The sequence below is a fragment of the Labeo rohita genome, chromosome 10, assembly GCF_022985175.1.
Source record: "Labeo rohita strain BAU-BD-2019 chromosome 10, IGBB_LRoh.1.0, whole genome shotgun sequence".
NCBI lineage: Eukaryota > Metazoa > Chordata > Actinopteri > Cypriniformes > Cyprinidae > Labeo > Labeo rohita.
Window position 1 is genome coordinate 4,624,628 of NC_066878.1, and position 14,562 is coordinate 4,639,189.

Genomic DNA, 14,562 nt, shown 5'->3' on the forward strand with positions numbered 1-14,562 from the left:
AGGATAGAAGTGTGCAGAGACACACTCACCCACCCAATGTACCTAAATCTTACTAATGAGCAAATAAGACCAACCTAAATCCAACAGGTGACAGTCAGGCTTAAGCTCCACAAGAGTCCATGAAATGGAACAATGCAGAGAAAATGCCACTTCAAATCTTCATTCCTCAATGCATTAATTATGACACTAATTGATTTAATAGGAGGGAGCGTCTTTCCCACTGAGAGGGAGACGCTAAATGCTTCTGATGTTTGCATACAGCTTGCTTGTGTAAAAATATTGTAGTGTCTGCATATGTCTGGGTTTCTGTGGGCATGTTTGTACTTAAGAGAGGAAGATTCTTTTGTATCTATATCTATAAATATATTGTTTTGTTTGTATGTGTTTCTCACAGGAGGTAAGGAAGGAAGTGCCTTTGTACTCAACAGTGAAGCTAAATGGTTTTCTACTGGCCATAACATGAAAGTGTGTATATCAAATGGAACAAGAATTTACTTTAGGCCAAAAACCCAAACACAGATTTAGCATTCAGCACTAGTGTGTATAAACGGCTTACCGTCTGTTTTCTCTGCTGTTGCTGAAGAGTTTGATCATGTCGGACAGGAAGAGGCGTCGTACTTCCATCAGCTCAGCGCTGGGGGAAGAACTTTTAAGCAGTGTAGCCACAACCTTCAGAATCACTGAGAAAATCAAAAAGAAAAAGGAGAGAGAAATGGAAAAAGCAATGAGAGATTTGGCATTGATTTGATGTGTGTTGAAATTGATCTGACAAAATAACTAGAAACGAAATGAACAACAGACACTTACTGGGGTTTTGGATCTTGACTGTTGAATCGGGTTCTGGATGAGGCTTGTGCACTACCTGAGTGCAAACCTGTTCTGTTAAGATCTACATTAGACAAAATTCAGTTTGATTAGATTTACATGTTATCCAAATACACATAATCATCATGATTTCAGATGAGCGTTTACAGAGAACACATTCTATGAGGCCTTAAAATAAATTCTACTATATATTAAAATAAATTCTTCTATATATTCTCCTTTAATACACCATATTCCTAAGTTGCCTGGAACTTTACTTTGATATATTAATTTTAATAAACATTGATGCTTATCATAAAACACTTTTCATCTTTAAAAACCCTTTTACTTTTGGTAAATTTACTGCATGCATGGCCTCTTGTGGCACATTGTTTTAATAACTGTGGCAATACATATTTATTAATAGATATAAATGATTAGAATGGTTATAATAATGCATCATAAATTTATTTGCAATTCATTCAAAGTATATTTTCCCCTTGTTCTATAGTTTTACACAAAGACGTGAATATTTCTTGTTATTAGACACTATTGTTTCTAGTAAAAAATGAATCACGGTAGTTAAAATCATAAAACCACATAGAGAATTTTCATAATGATTGTCCATTTGTGACAGCTGCCATTTCACCGAGAGCAAAACATACTGAGTGGACCTTTCAAAATATTTTTATAATGCATCACATATAAAAAGTGGTAAAAAGCGCATTTAAAGGCAATTTAGAGAATTGTTTCTAAACACATTATAAATGTTAGAAATGTATTGGTGAAAACACGTTACAAAGACTGAAACTACGCATTACTGAATTGTGGAGCAGAACCATTAAACATTTTTTCATCATTTTTTTCTTGTCATTTGTTACATGTAGACAAGTGGATACCTCATAGAGCGTGTTGTAGGTGGTGATGGTCACAGTGCTGGTGTGCATCATTAGTCGCTCTCCGAGCAACGTGAAGAGGCTGTGTGTGTGCATGATCTCCACCTTTCTCCTGTACACAGACACACACACAGAGAGCACAGGGGGAAGTGAGATAAGAGGTGCATGTGTCATGTTGTTTGCAGTGACATTGACAATGCAAAGGCAGGTATAAAGTCTCTCACTGGCTCAATTTTACCCCTCAGCCTTCCACACCATTAAGATCAATGAGGAGACGCATGCTACTGGCACACTGATGCGATTAGAAGTGACACCGCACTCCTCAAGGGCACACACACACATATACACAAACACACAGCTGTCATTGGCCCTCTTGCAGCCTTTCGGAGATATCAGCGTTCCCAAGCACGTCAGTCAGGGGGAGGGGACATGACAGCACAAAGACTGCCGGTCAAATGCATTTAATTCATCTTTCAGACAAGGATGAAGATGCGTATGACAAATCAATATGCAAATTAATGACACACACAGCTCTGCAAGTTGTGTCTAGTATAAAGCTAAATTTCCTGAATATTTTTTTATTTTTTATGCACTTTTAAATTACATTTTTGGCATTTTCTGTCATTAATTAATTACCCACAAGTTGTTACAAATCCATAAGACCTTTGTTCATTTTCGGAACACAAATTAAGATATTTTGGATGAAATCTGAGAGCTCTGAGCTTTGCACAGACTGCAACACAACCGACACATTCAAAGACAAGAAAGATAGTAAGGACATCATTAAAATAGTCCATGTGACATCAGAGGTTCAACAGTAATATTATGAAGCTACGTGAATACTTTTTGTGAGCAAAAATAAAAAATAAAAATAAAATAAAAATAATGACTTTATTCAACAATTTCTTCTCTTGCCTGTGAGTCTTCGATGCACATTCACAAAAAGTATTCTTGTAGCTTGTAAAAATTATGGCTGAATCACAGAAACAAGGGTTAGAAAGCTCTCAGATTTCATTAAAAATATCTTAATTTGTGTTCTGAAGATGAATGAAGGTCTTACAGGTTTGAAACGAAATGAGGGTGAGTAATTAATGACAGAACTTTCATTTTTGGGTGAGCTATCCCTTTAAGCAGGTAAGTCATAGATGTCTGAATAACGATCGATAACCTTAATACATTGTTTAAGAAAAACAAGATTTTTCGAAATAAATAAAACAAAGATTATTTTCTACTTCAAGATTTCACATTTAATTTGATTACATTTAATTTGTTACTTGGCATTTCTATGCAATTAATTGTGATATTTACTAGCAATTTCTGAGTGGAAATCGTTTTTATACCAAATTGTTTTCTTTGTAGCATCTTGTCTAAAGCTCTGCCTTGCCGGACACACGAACTGTCAGAACAATTATTCCAGCGGTAGCCCATGCGTTTAACACTTCCTGTCAGCTACACAACCCTCTCTAAATGTGCTCACTTCCCCTCACGAAGGCCAGGTATATGTAGTCTGGTCATTTCTGCTCATGCTGTACCTTTTGAACTTTTAAAACATAAATGCAGCTGTGTTGTAAAAAAGAGACTATTTTTTTAAAAAGAAATACGCACTGCTTAAGCATGACAATTAACCACACTCAGCCAAGGTTTCTTCACATGCCAACATATCAAATACAACTTTGTATGCTCGCATACAGGCCTTCACTCAAATTTTTAGATCGTTAATACTCACTTGTGTCCCAGATGTTTCAGGAAGTAGCCGAGAACTTTAAGAGCTTGGACTCGTATACTCTCGCTTTTGGAGGCCAGGAGCTTGTAGATGACTCTGAAAGTAAATATCGGAAATACAGAAATTGTGAGAAATGTGGTTTCATTTTTGACTAACTGCAGATCTGAATTGATGTTTGCACTTGCTGTGCAGTTTGAGAAATATAGACGGTTTTTCATGAGTGAGAGGAGTAAATCAGGGGTTGATGTGTTAAAATGATAAATCTGTATCATCTACTCACCCTCATATCATTCCAAACCTGTACGCATCCCCCCCCCCCCCCACAAAATTAGACAATTTGAGAAATTTTGTTAAGCAAATTGTTTTAGTTCCCATTGACTTCCATCGTTTCCGCCACTAAAAATAAAAAAAGGTAACTGCAACTTTTTCTGCCTTTTTTCTCGCAATTGCAAAGTTACATCTCACACTTCTGAATTCAGAATTGTGAGATATAAACTCGCAATTGTGACTTAGAAAGTCATAACTGTGAGATAAAAACTCACAATTTTGGATTTTCTCATACAACTGAGTTTCTACGCAATTCTGAGAACATATCAGCCTTATCAGAAAAAAAGTCAGAATAGTGAGAAAAAAAAGTCACAATTCTGACTTTATAACTCGCATTTGCAAGTTTATATCTCACAATTCAGAGGAAAAAATAAGAATTGTGAGGGGGAAAAAACAATTGCAAAATATAAACTCACAATTGTGAAAAAAAAAGTCAGAATTGTGAGCTATAAACTTGAGATATAAACATTCGCAAGTTCATATCTCAATTGAGAAAAAATAAAATTGCGAGAAAAAAAGTCAGAATTGTGAGCTTATATTTCACAGTTCTGACTTTTTAACTCGCATTTGCAAGTTTATATCTCACAATTATGAGAAAAAATTTAATTGTGAGATAAAAGAAAAGTCACAATAAACTTTTTTAAAATTATTTTTTATTCAGTGGCGGAAACTGTCATCATTTGCTTTTTCCGAATTTTCATTTAGGATTGACTACCCCTTCAGCTATGGAAAAATTTTGAGAACAAACGTGATTACATATTTGAATCGATTGACAGCCCTAGTCATAAAATATCATCAAGACACCCAGAGGGTGTGAATTCATAAGGAGAGCAGTTCAAACAAGCACTTAAGTTTCTTGCGATGGGTTGTGAGGCGCGAGGGAATGTGATTGATACAGCTGTGACAGCCCAAATCTATTTCAGTTACGTAACCGGACTACGCAAGAGCCGTTTGTCCCCGAGGCCTCACCGTATTCCATTCCTCTGGTCGAAGGCAGGGATCATGGAGGCGGGGTGCTCAGACATGAGCGCGACCAAGAGCTGCAGCACATCATGGATGTTTTCATCCTACAAGAGAGAAAAATGAACAAACAGACAGTGAACCACACAACAGTAGACCGTAATGATCCACCAGATACCCTTAAAATGTCTGGGTGTTATATAATGCTGCACTTAACTAGCAGTTTTCAGGAGTCATTTGGTGTTTTCAATCAAATGGCAGGAGAGATGGTGCATTACTGCAATTTCATGGGACTCAATCAAAGCATTAACGCAGCTTTCAGGATAATACTAGCGCCTTCCTGATGGACTCAAAAACTTCTGCACTTTTGACACTTCAGGTGAATATTTCAGCCTTCCAGACAGACTAAAGCAGCTTGTTTTTCATAAAGAGCATGGAATAAGGTTTGTTTAATAAAGGCTAAAGAAAATTAGACCACAAGACCTTTGCTCCATTTATTGATCAGTTTTACCTCATGCATGGTTAGCAGGTAGTTTAATATGCTCTGCAACTCATCTTCCTTCACTCCTCGGTCCTAAAAGAAAAAGCAGAGCACACAAAAATGAGATATAAGCAGGAAACATTTAAAATTTTCTAATTAAATCAATTTTGTTTAAATACATTTTAAGTAATGGAAATAAATCATAAAAAAACACTTCTATTTAATAATAAACAAATTAATAAATAATCTACTTTTTCCCCATTTTAACATTTCCAGATTATATCTGTTATGCTTCTTTGATGCTTGAGTTAAAGGTTTTTAAGGCACCTGATTCAATTTCTTTCTTGTTCTGGACATTGTTGAAAAAAACGTCTATGAAGTTTTGACTTCTGAGAAAATACTTTGATAGTTAATTGAATAAGTTGGGTATTTCAAGGTTGTGAACGAACAGGAAAGCATTTGATGTTGCAGGTAGCTGCTGTACTTTGTGTTCTCGTGAATGAGTCTCAATGCTTTGTTTGGTGAAGTGAAGGGCATCTGTGATGGATTGGGGCCACTATCACAAGCCGCTCACAATGCTAATAACTGCACGAAAAGGAGAAAATGTGGAAAGGGGGCAGAATATAATAGGAACGAAACAAAAAGGCAGCGGATAAATGAAAAAAAAACGTGCTGCTTGGCAACCACATCAACAACAGGACAACAGCCTGTGCAAGTAACACACACACACTGCTTTGTGTTGCGTGATAATCCATAATGCAATTCTCTCTGTGTTGGCACCATCAAGCCGCCTGTACTGTTTTTAAACAAAGGCAAATAAGCAAATTTCTGCACGACTGCCTTTCAAACCGGATCAAATTTCAGGGAAAATTTTGGATAAATTGTGTTATTTTAACAAATCAGACATGTCTTCTCGCTGTCACTGCTTGGGAACTAATGCATTTTATTCAGGCTGTCCGAATCATTGCAATTACATGTCAAATAAAATCAGTTTTAAAGAAAAGTGTTGATGCACATAAGGCAAAGCAGCTATGAAATGAAATATGTTACCACATGTGTAAAAGATGTTTTATTATAAAATCTGACTACAAAATATTCATCAGCGATATTTACTTTTCCTTTCTGACATAAACCTTTGATGATTAGCGAGTATGATTAGTAGTAATAGATTAATAATTGCCGTGTGATATTGCATTTATACAGCACTTTGATGGCTCTAGTGTGTAAGTGCATAAAAACAACAACTGAGTGTCTCTCTTTTGTGCAGAACTACTTCCTTCCGCCATGGATTCAAATCTCAAATTGACAGTTTAACAGAATCCAAGCCTCCGTTTCTAATTCGAAAACGTCACTTTAGAACTAGTAATGATGGAATGTTGAGTAGCTTCATTGAAAGCCAACTGTATCACTATTGTGTAGAGTAGAGTATTATGAGAGAGAGATGGACTGAGCGAGTGTGATTACCTGCATCTGATACCAGCATTCATTCCTTAGCTCAATCTTATATTCAGCATAAAACATTAATTGAAGCGATATCTGTGTCGTATTATCCTTTCATCTTTTAAGGGAGATTTCCAATGACAGCACTGCTCAGTGCATTTGTTGGCTGTGCTTTACAAGGTGTTGTTGAAAGTAAAAATATCTTCCTTGTTTACAACCACATTTTAGTCTCTTTCAATATAAAAGTCTTTACTGCTGACTCACTCATAAAAACAGTCTCTTGTCCTCATCTAATGGCGAACACATACACCTTTCCCCAATATTAAATACTATTATTAAATACTACTTTTATTTATATCAAATATTATTTATTGAAAAATAAGATTTAATAAACAACAACAGATATCATAAAAGTTACATAAAATTTACATAAAATATAATGTGATATTTTGCCCTCAGCCAAAAGTATTTGCATTGGAACAAATAGTAAATTAATGAGACCAAAGAGACCAAATTCTAGAAGATCTGAGGCTGCTCTTGGCGGGGTAATGAGCACTGAACGGCCGTTGGCGCCCTGGAGCTCACATCTCCAAAAACATCTACGCAAATTTTCAGAGAGATGGTGTCTTTAACAAACCGCATATTTTAAGTCTAAACAAGACTAAAAAAAACCTCCATTCCGTGAAACAAAAAACGCTATTTTAGTAATTATAGTGGATCTGGATGTCCGCCATAACATTCGCTGTGGAAAACACTGCAAGCTGAGTGATATAAATGGTGGAATGGTTGGAGTTCTGATGTCACTAGAATATCACACTCCTCTCAGCTAATCAGATTCGAAGACCAAAAAGAACTGATGTATACCACTACCAGTCAACAGTTACGATTTTTAAATGCTTTTTAAAGCGGCCTCTTCTGCTCACCAAGCCTGGATTTATTTGATCCAAAGTACAGCAAAAACAGTAAAATTTTAAAACATTTTTACTATTTTAAATAACTGATTTCTATTTGAACATATTTCAAAATGTAATTTATTCCTGTGATTTCAAAGCTGAATTTTTAGCATCATTACTCCAGTCACATGATCCTGCAGAAATCATTCTAATATTCTATTTTGCTGCTCAAAAACATTTATTATAATTATTATGCTGAAAACAGATGAGTATAACATTTTCAGGTTTCTTTGAAGAATATAAAGTTCAGAAGAACAGCATTTATCTGAAATATTAATTTCTATAACTTATTTAAAATAAAAAATAAAAATAAATAAATAACAATTATACTGACTCCAAGCTTTTGAATGGCATAGTATATAATGTTACAAAAGCTTTTGTATTTCAGAGAAATGGATCTATTCATTAAAGAATCCTGAAAAAATTACTCAACTGTGTTAAATAATGAGGAATAAATTGCATTTTAAAATATTTTGCATCAAATAAATGTAGGCTTGGTGAGTAGAAACTTCTTTAAGAAACATTACAAATTATAAATATATATTCTATATATATATATATATATATATATATATATATATTCTATATATATATATATATATATATATATATATATATATATATATATATATATATATATATATATATATATATATATATATATATATATACACACACACACACACACACACACACACACAAACACGCACATAAATACATACTCACATTTAATGATATAAAAACTTTAAAAAATATGTTTTAAAAAAATATTATAATAATAATTCTCACCTTGAGAATGAGCTGTTTGAGGAAAAGCAGCATGAATGCCCGCAGGGATATAATCTCCTTCTGAGAGGGCCGTGGACCATCTGTAAGAAAACACAGTGATTTACAACGATTACATCGGTTGCACACATCTAAACTCTTAATAAACACCTGCGTATGGCAATTAAATATACGTGAGAACCTTAATATATGCTATTAATCATCACCAGTGAACTGAAAAATTAACATAATGCCTTATGCCAAATGTTTCCTAATTCTATATTTAAGATAATGTTGGAAAAACACATTTAGGGAGCTGACTTAAAATATATCACTCTCTTTGAATATTGCACAAAACTAACAGCTAAGAATCACAGGTGACTCTGCTATTAATGAACAAACTAAAACTTCAAAAAAAAAATTCAGAGACAAGGGAAAAGCCGCAGCTTAAAGAATTCAGTACAGCGACACACAAAACACAAGAAAAACAAAAACAGCACTTAAGACGCAGCTTAGGGAATACAAACCCCTAAACGACACACCAACCCCATTTCCAAACCACACAACCACCCTATTTCTCTCTCTCCTTCAGTTTCTATTTTACAATCCCGCACTATCTTTCTCAAATAGACACACATGCATACTTCTCATCTTTTATTGAATGCGCAGCGCCCAGACGCTACAAAGCTGCCATGAAAAATTCACATCACTTTCTGTATGGAAAACTAAAGTGTGTGATGTAATGAAGCAGGTCAGCGTCCTCCCCATCTCCAGCCACATTCATCCCCACATCAGGTGTGTGACGCCATCGTCCTTGCCCTGCAGTTCAGCAGTCTGTGTGCGGTTACACACACAAACGCTCTGCCGCGTCGACCATTTGTACGCTATGAACGTGGTCAAGGTCTATTTGTAGCCAGGTACATCCCTTGACCTTTCCCAGCTGCAATGATTTGGTGCAGTGAGAGAATTGATGACCGGGTATAGACTGAGAGATCTGGAGAAAGAGATTTGTTTTGGGTCAGTGCAGGTGTGTTCCATAGTATTCACCCTACAGCATCCCAAGCGTCAAAGCAAGGCCAGTTGAGTTGATCAATCAATTCCTGTTATATCACAGATCTGTTGCATATGCAAGAATATAACAAAATATTTGTCACTGACAAAATGTGCTTACAGGTATGCAAATGAATGCTTCGTGAAATGCAACTGGAATTAGATTAATGCTGTTTTTGTCTGCCAAAAGTTTATTAATTTACATTTCCATATTTTAATCATTTGACTTTTAAAATCCAATTAAGACTGAAACAAAATTAAAAGAAGTCTAAATTAACACTACATTACAGACACAGACACACTCTCTCTACAATGTGACAAACCCATGCAGCATCATGGGAAGGGCAACAGGGTTGCCATGGTGACACGGGCTCTGCATCTAACAGAGATAAGCAGGCACAACTCAGAGTGTTATCTGAAGTACACAGGGAGGAGAAGAATGAAACCCAACTGCAGGCTTGTCTAAACGGGCCAGTACATCCACTATAGAATATAATGGACAACATCCAAAAACTGTAGCACAAGCAAAGTTTTACCAACCAAGCAGATCCAAAAAAAACATGCACGTTCATTTTCAGTTTTTAAACTACATTTGCTCTCACTTTATGTTCACTTAAAATTTATCTTTAAACATTCTAAAATGTAATCTTCGGTAATTTTCATACTTTACTATACATACAATGCCGTTCAAAAGTTTGGGATCAGAAGGATTTTGAATGTTTTTTAAAGAAGTCTTTCTGCTCATCAACGCTGTATTTATTCGATTAAAAATACAGAAAAACACAGTAATATTGTGAAATATTTTTGTAATTTTAAATAGTTGTTTTCTATTTTAATATAGTTTAAAATATAATTTATTTCTATAATGCAAAGCTGAATTTACAGCATCATTACTCCAGTCTTCAATGTCACACACTCCTTCAGAAATCATTTTAATATGCTGATTTATTATCAATGTTCAAAACAGCTGTGCTGCTTAATATATTTTTGGAACCTGTGATACTTTATTCAGGATTCTTTGATGAATAAACAGCTAAAAGCTGTTATCTTGTGATGGCTTAATTTAACTGCAGCATTTAGCTTTTGTTTTTCATTTATGCTCTATCTACAAAACAGCAATCATTTTAATTAGGGATGTAACAATATCAAAATCCCACAATATGATAATATAGTGATATGCAGTCCACGATGCAATATTTATTCTGATATTAAAAAAAATAGACACATGTAATAAAATAAAATAAAAAAAAGTACATTTTTAAAGTTAAATTATTCTATCTATATTCTATATGATATACTGTCTCAGTATAAATTACGTTCACACTTGTGTTTTAGGAGACCAAACAAATTAGAATATAATACTAATAATAACAACAACGACAGTAATAGCCATATATTGTAAATCAATTGCACTGCACAATAATGGTATATTATTTTTACTTTACACTACAGTAGGGAAATTACAATACTTCTTTTCTAATTTCTGCACTTGAAACATATTTTGAATAGGGGTTATACGCAACAAAAGATGATCATAATCACCCTGATAGCACACATACATCACGGAGATGTCTATTTGACGTATGCATTTACATCTGCAAGACGTATTGTTTAGAGTGTTTGCTTATCTGCAACACGTCTATAGGACGTTTCCTATCAGATGTCAAATAGATGTCTATTAGATGTCTTTAAGATGTTTATAATTTAGAACATATGCAAAACTAACATCTTACAGACATCTGTCTGATGTTTATACACAGCAGATGCTTTGCAGATCAAGTGATCTTTAACAGACATCTTGCAGATGTGCATGTGCTATATGGGCAGTGTCTATCACATATGTAGACTGATATATAGCGTGCTTCGCTTTGAAACGCAGCAACAGATTTGATAAAGGCATTATGCCATATTGCGCTTTTGGTTTTAGTTCGTTTGACAGATACTGTGTCACAGCATAATGGCCCAAAACACTTTAAAGACCCTTTATGTTAGAATAAGAAGTTTAAATATGTTTTAAAAACTACACTTTTTGCCCGGAAGACCTATCGTTTCATATCATCATTTGACCATGATAATATTGAGACAGTTTTGCTATCACAATATCACGATATTGATAATATTAATACTAATCCCTAATTTTAATATCTACCATTTATTAATTATCAGCAAGAACATAAAAATCTGTATTGGCCAGAACTTTATTATCAATGCATTTTATATATAATAACATTTTATATGATTATTTACCATCATCAGATATCATATTAGCATTATGCTGCCATCAGCTATGCTGCTTTTTAAAATATATTTAATACATTCTTTAATTAAATGTCAGATGTAAACTAAATAAATATGTTACAGTTAAACAAGGAAAACATGGTGTCATATGGGGGGCTAATGAACAATGTTTATAAGTGTGTCATATCATTACTGCTTACTGCCGACTCGATAAAACGCATCAGGCAGTTATAGATGCTGAATACTACAAATCATTCACTTCAGACTTTAAAGCATTACTATACCATTTATCTAAAGCAGAGACTCACCTCTGGGAATGACAGACCAGGATGGAGAAAAGAGAGATGGCAAACAGATGGAAGAACTGACAGATTTTGGACGTGGCATTTGGGAAAACAGCGAGAAGGAAGGAGAAACAAATGAAAGAAGAGCTACAGCGGGCAAAAGAATGAGAAAAGTAGTAAGAGAATGATAAAATAGGAATAAGAGAGGAAACCGGAAAACACTGAAGAGCGAGACAGTGAGAAAGTCATCTTGAGAGGAAACCAGATTTAGAATGAAGATGAGCACCAAGAGAGAACAAAAGTCTGAGGCACAAAAGTGCACAGGATACAAAAATAGACCGTGACAGCGGGGAAAAAAAAAAAAGAAAAAAAAAGAAAGAGTGGGCACTGTTTCAAGCTTCATTCATGCTTCATATTGCTGGCTGTCTTTATGTCAACACACACTCCACCCTACCACCACATACTAGTTATCGTGCGTGAGGACTTCTGAACCGCTCAGCTCTTCCCAGAACGTGTTTATTTCCTCTGTGGTATTTTGTTTTGTTAAAAATGACACGGTATGACATGAGGATTTAAAAGATTCCTGTGAGGTGGTAAATTCAGCAACCACACGTGTCTGAGCACTCACCCAGGCCTTTAGGGGTGATACCGCTACTTTCCAGGGGGTTGCTGGCCCAGTAGTAGTACTTGAGGGTGTGCATGAGCTGCAGGACGGTGCCCACTCGACGGATGGTGCTGTAGATGGTGGCGGTGCCAATGAATTCTGCCGACAGGTACGTGTAGAGGGAAAGCTGAACCTGAGAAATGAAAAACACAAAGTGGATTACATGATTTAAAATGGGTTCAGGTGAAGCATAGTTCTGTTCCTAGATGCTGATTGGCCAGAGTTAGTTTACATGTCAAGGACTGTAACTTCTTGCAAAAGGGTGATTTTTAGTTAACTGCTTAATAAAACAATTTGCATAATAAAGCAACATTCTAATGAATATTTTGTCTTTAAAGGAACAGTTCACCCAAAAATGAAAATTACCCCATTGATTTATTCACTCTCAAGCCATCCTAGATGTATATGACTTTCTTCTTTCAGACGAATACAATACAAAAGTTACATTAAAAAAATGTCCTGGCTCTTCCAAGCTTTATAATGGCAGTGAATGGGTGTTGAGATTTTGAAGTCTATTAAAGTGCATCCATCAATAATAAAAAGTACTCCACTCTCCACATCAACCAAAGCTAAAGATTATGGTTTATAAAGTTTTAAAAATTGATGTTTTTCTTCCAAAAGTATATCGAATCACTTCAGAAGGCCTTTATTAACCCCCCGGAGCCGTGTGGAGTACTTTTTATGATGGGTTGATGAACTTTATTGGACTTTTTTATTGGAAATCTCAACACCCATTTATTGCCATTATAAAGCATGAAAGAGCCAGGACGTTTTTTAATATAACTCCAATTGTATTCGTCTGAAAAAAGAAAGTCATATACACCTAGATTAGCTTGAGTGAGAGTAAATCATGAGGTAATTTTCATTCTTGGGTGAACTATCCCTGTAATATTTTTTTATAATTAATATAAATTTTTAAATAAAAATATTAATATATTTAAAGATATATTTACAGCACCTCAAAATGTAATCATGTACACTGCCATTCAAAGTCTTGGGTTGGTAGGATTTTTAATGTTTTTGAAAGAAGTTATGTTCAACAAGGCTACATTTATTTGATCAAAAATACAGTTAAGACAGTTACTTTGGAAGATATTATTACCATTTAAAATAACCATGTTCTATTTAAAATGTAATTTATTTCTGTGATGGCAAAGCTGAATTTTCAGCACCTTCAGCATCACATAATCCTACTGAAATCACTCTGATATGCTGATTTTTTTCCCCATTATTTAAAAAAGTCAAAATTGAAAATATTTGTAACATTATAAATGTCTTTACTGTTTGATCAGAAGCAACCTGACAAACCTTTCAAAAACCAGTAAAAAAATATGAATAATACAGCACATCTGAGTTAGATTTTTTTTTTCTTTTCATTCCAAGAAAACGTTCCAGTGTTTCTGTGTAAAAAGCCATTCTAATGAAGCCGTCCCTGTGGGACTCTCACACGTACACACACACATGTGTGTATCTCACATTTGCACACACCCATTTCTTACACTTATCAACATGGACATGCTAATTAGGCTCAGGCTTAATGAGGCTGCTGTGGAAACCAAGTTTTATCAGTGTATTTAATCTCATGTTTGACCCAGCCTGCTGATTCAGGTCAATATCATGGGGACATTTCCCCCCTAACTAAATTACAGCTTCATACGCAAGCAGGTCAAAAGATAAAGCAAGAAAACCAGGACCTCAAAATGACAAGTTGAATCCACTAGGCTTTTTACATTTTCTAATAAAAATGTAAGCAGTGCCTGAGCAAAACTCACCGCCATGTGTCTGCTAAGGTGTTATGAATGTTTTATTTTTAACAAATTCCTTTTTTCCACATCCAGGTAGAACACTGTGAAAAGTGTGAAATCTGCCTCAATCCGAAAAACCTGATCTATAGCTTGCCTGTTTCTTTCTCGATAGCAGTAATATTTCACATTTCTGCTTCCTGTACTCAAGCCTTCACTTCATCTCTCTCTTTTT

At 34.9% G+C, this 14,562-nt stretch overlaps 1 protein-coding gene across 8 annotated transcripts in view; it reads right to left on the reverse strand.

Moving 5' to 3' along the window:
- nbeaa (neurobeachin a) overlaps positions 1-14,562 on the reverse strand; it is a 162,573-nt gene that overhangs the window by 40,897 nt on the left and 107,114 nt on the right. For all 8 annotated transcript variants that reach the window (XM_051120760.1, XM_051120765.1, XM_051120763.1 and 5 more), the window contains exons 13-20: positions 12,550-12,718; positions 8,374-8,453; positions 5,222-5,284; positions 4,720-4,817; positions 3,427-3,519; positions 1,704-1,812; positions 808-889; positions 557-680 (exon numbers count right to left, since the gene is read on the reverse strand). In XM_051120760.1, the coding sequence (XP_050976717.1) occupies positions 557-680; positions 808-889; positions 1,704-1,812; positions 3,427-3,519; positions 4,720-4,817; positions 5,222-5,284; positions 8,374-8,453; positions 12,550-12,718 (818 nt within the window). The remainder of the gene's footprint in view (positions 1-556; positions 681-807; positions 890-1,703; positions 1,813-3,426; positions 3,520-4,719; positions 4,818-5,221; positions 5,285-8,373; positions 8,454-12,549; positions 12,719-14,562) is intronic.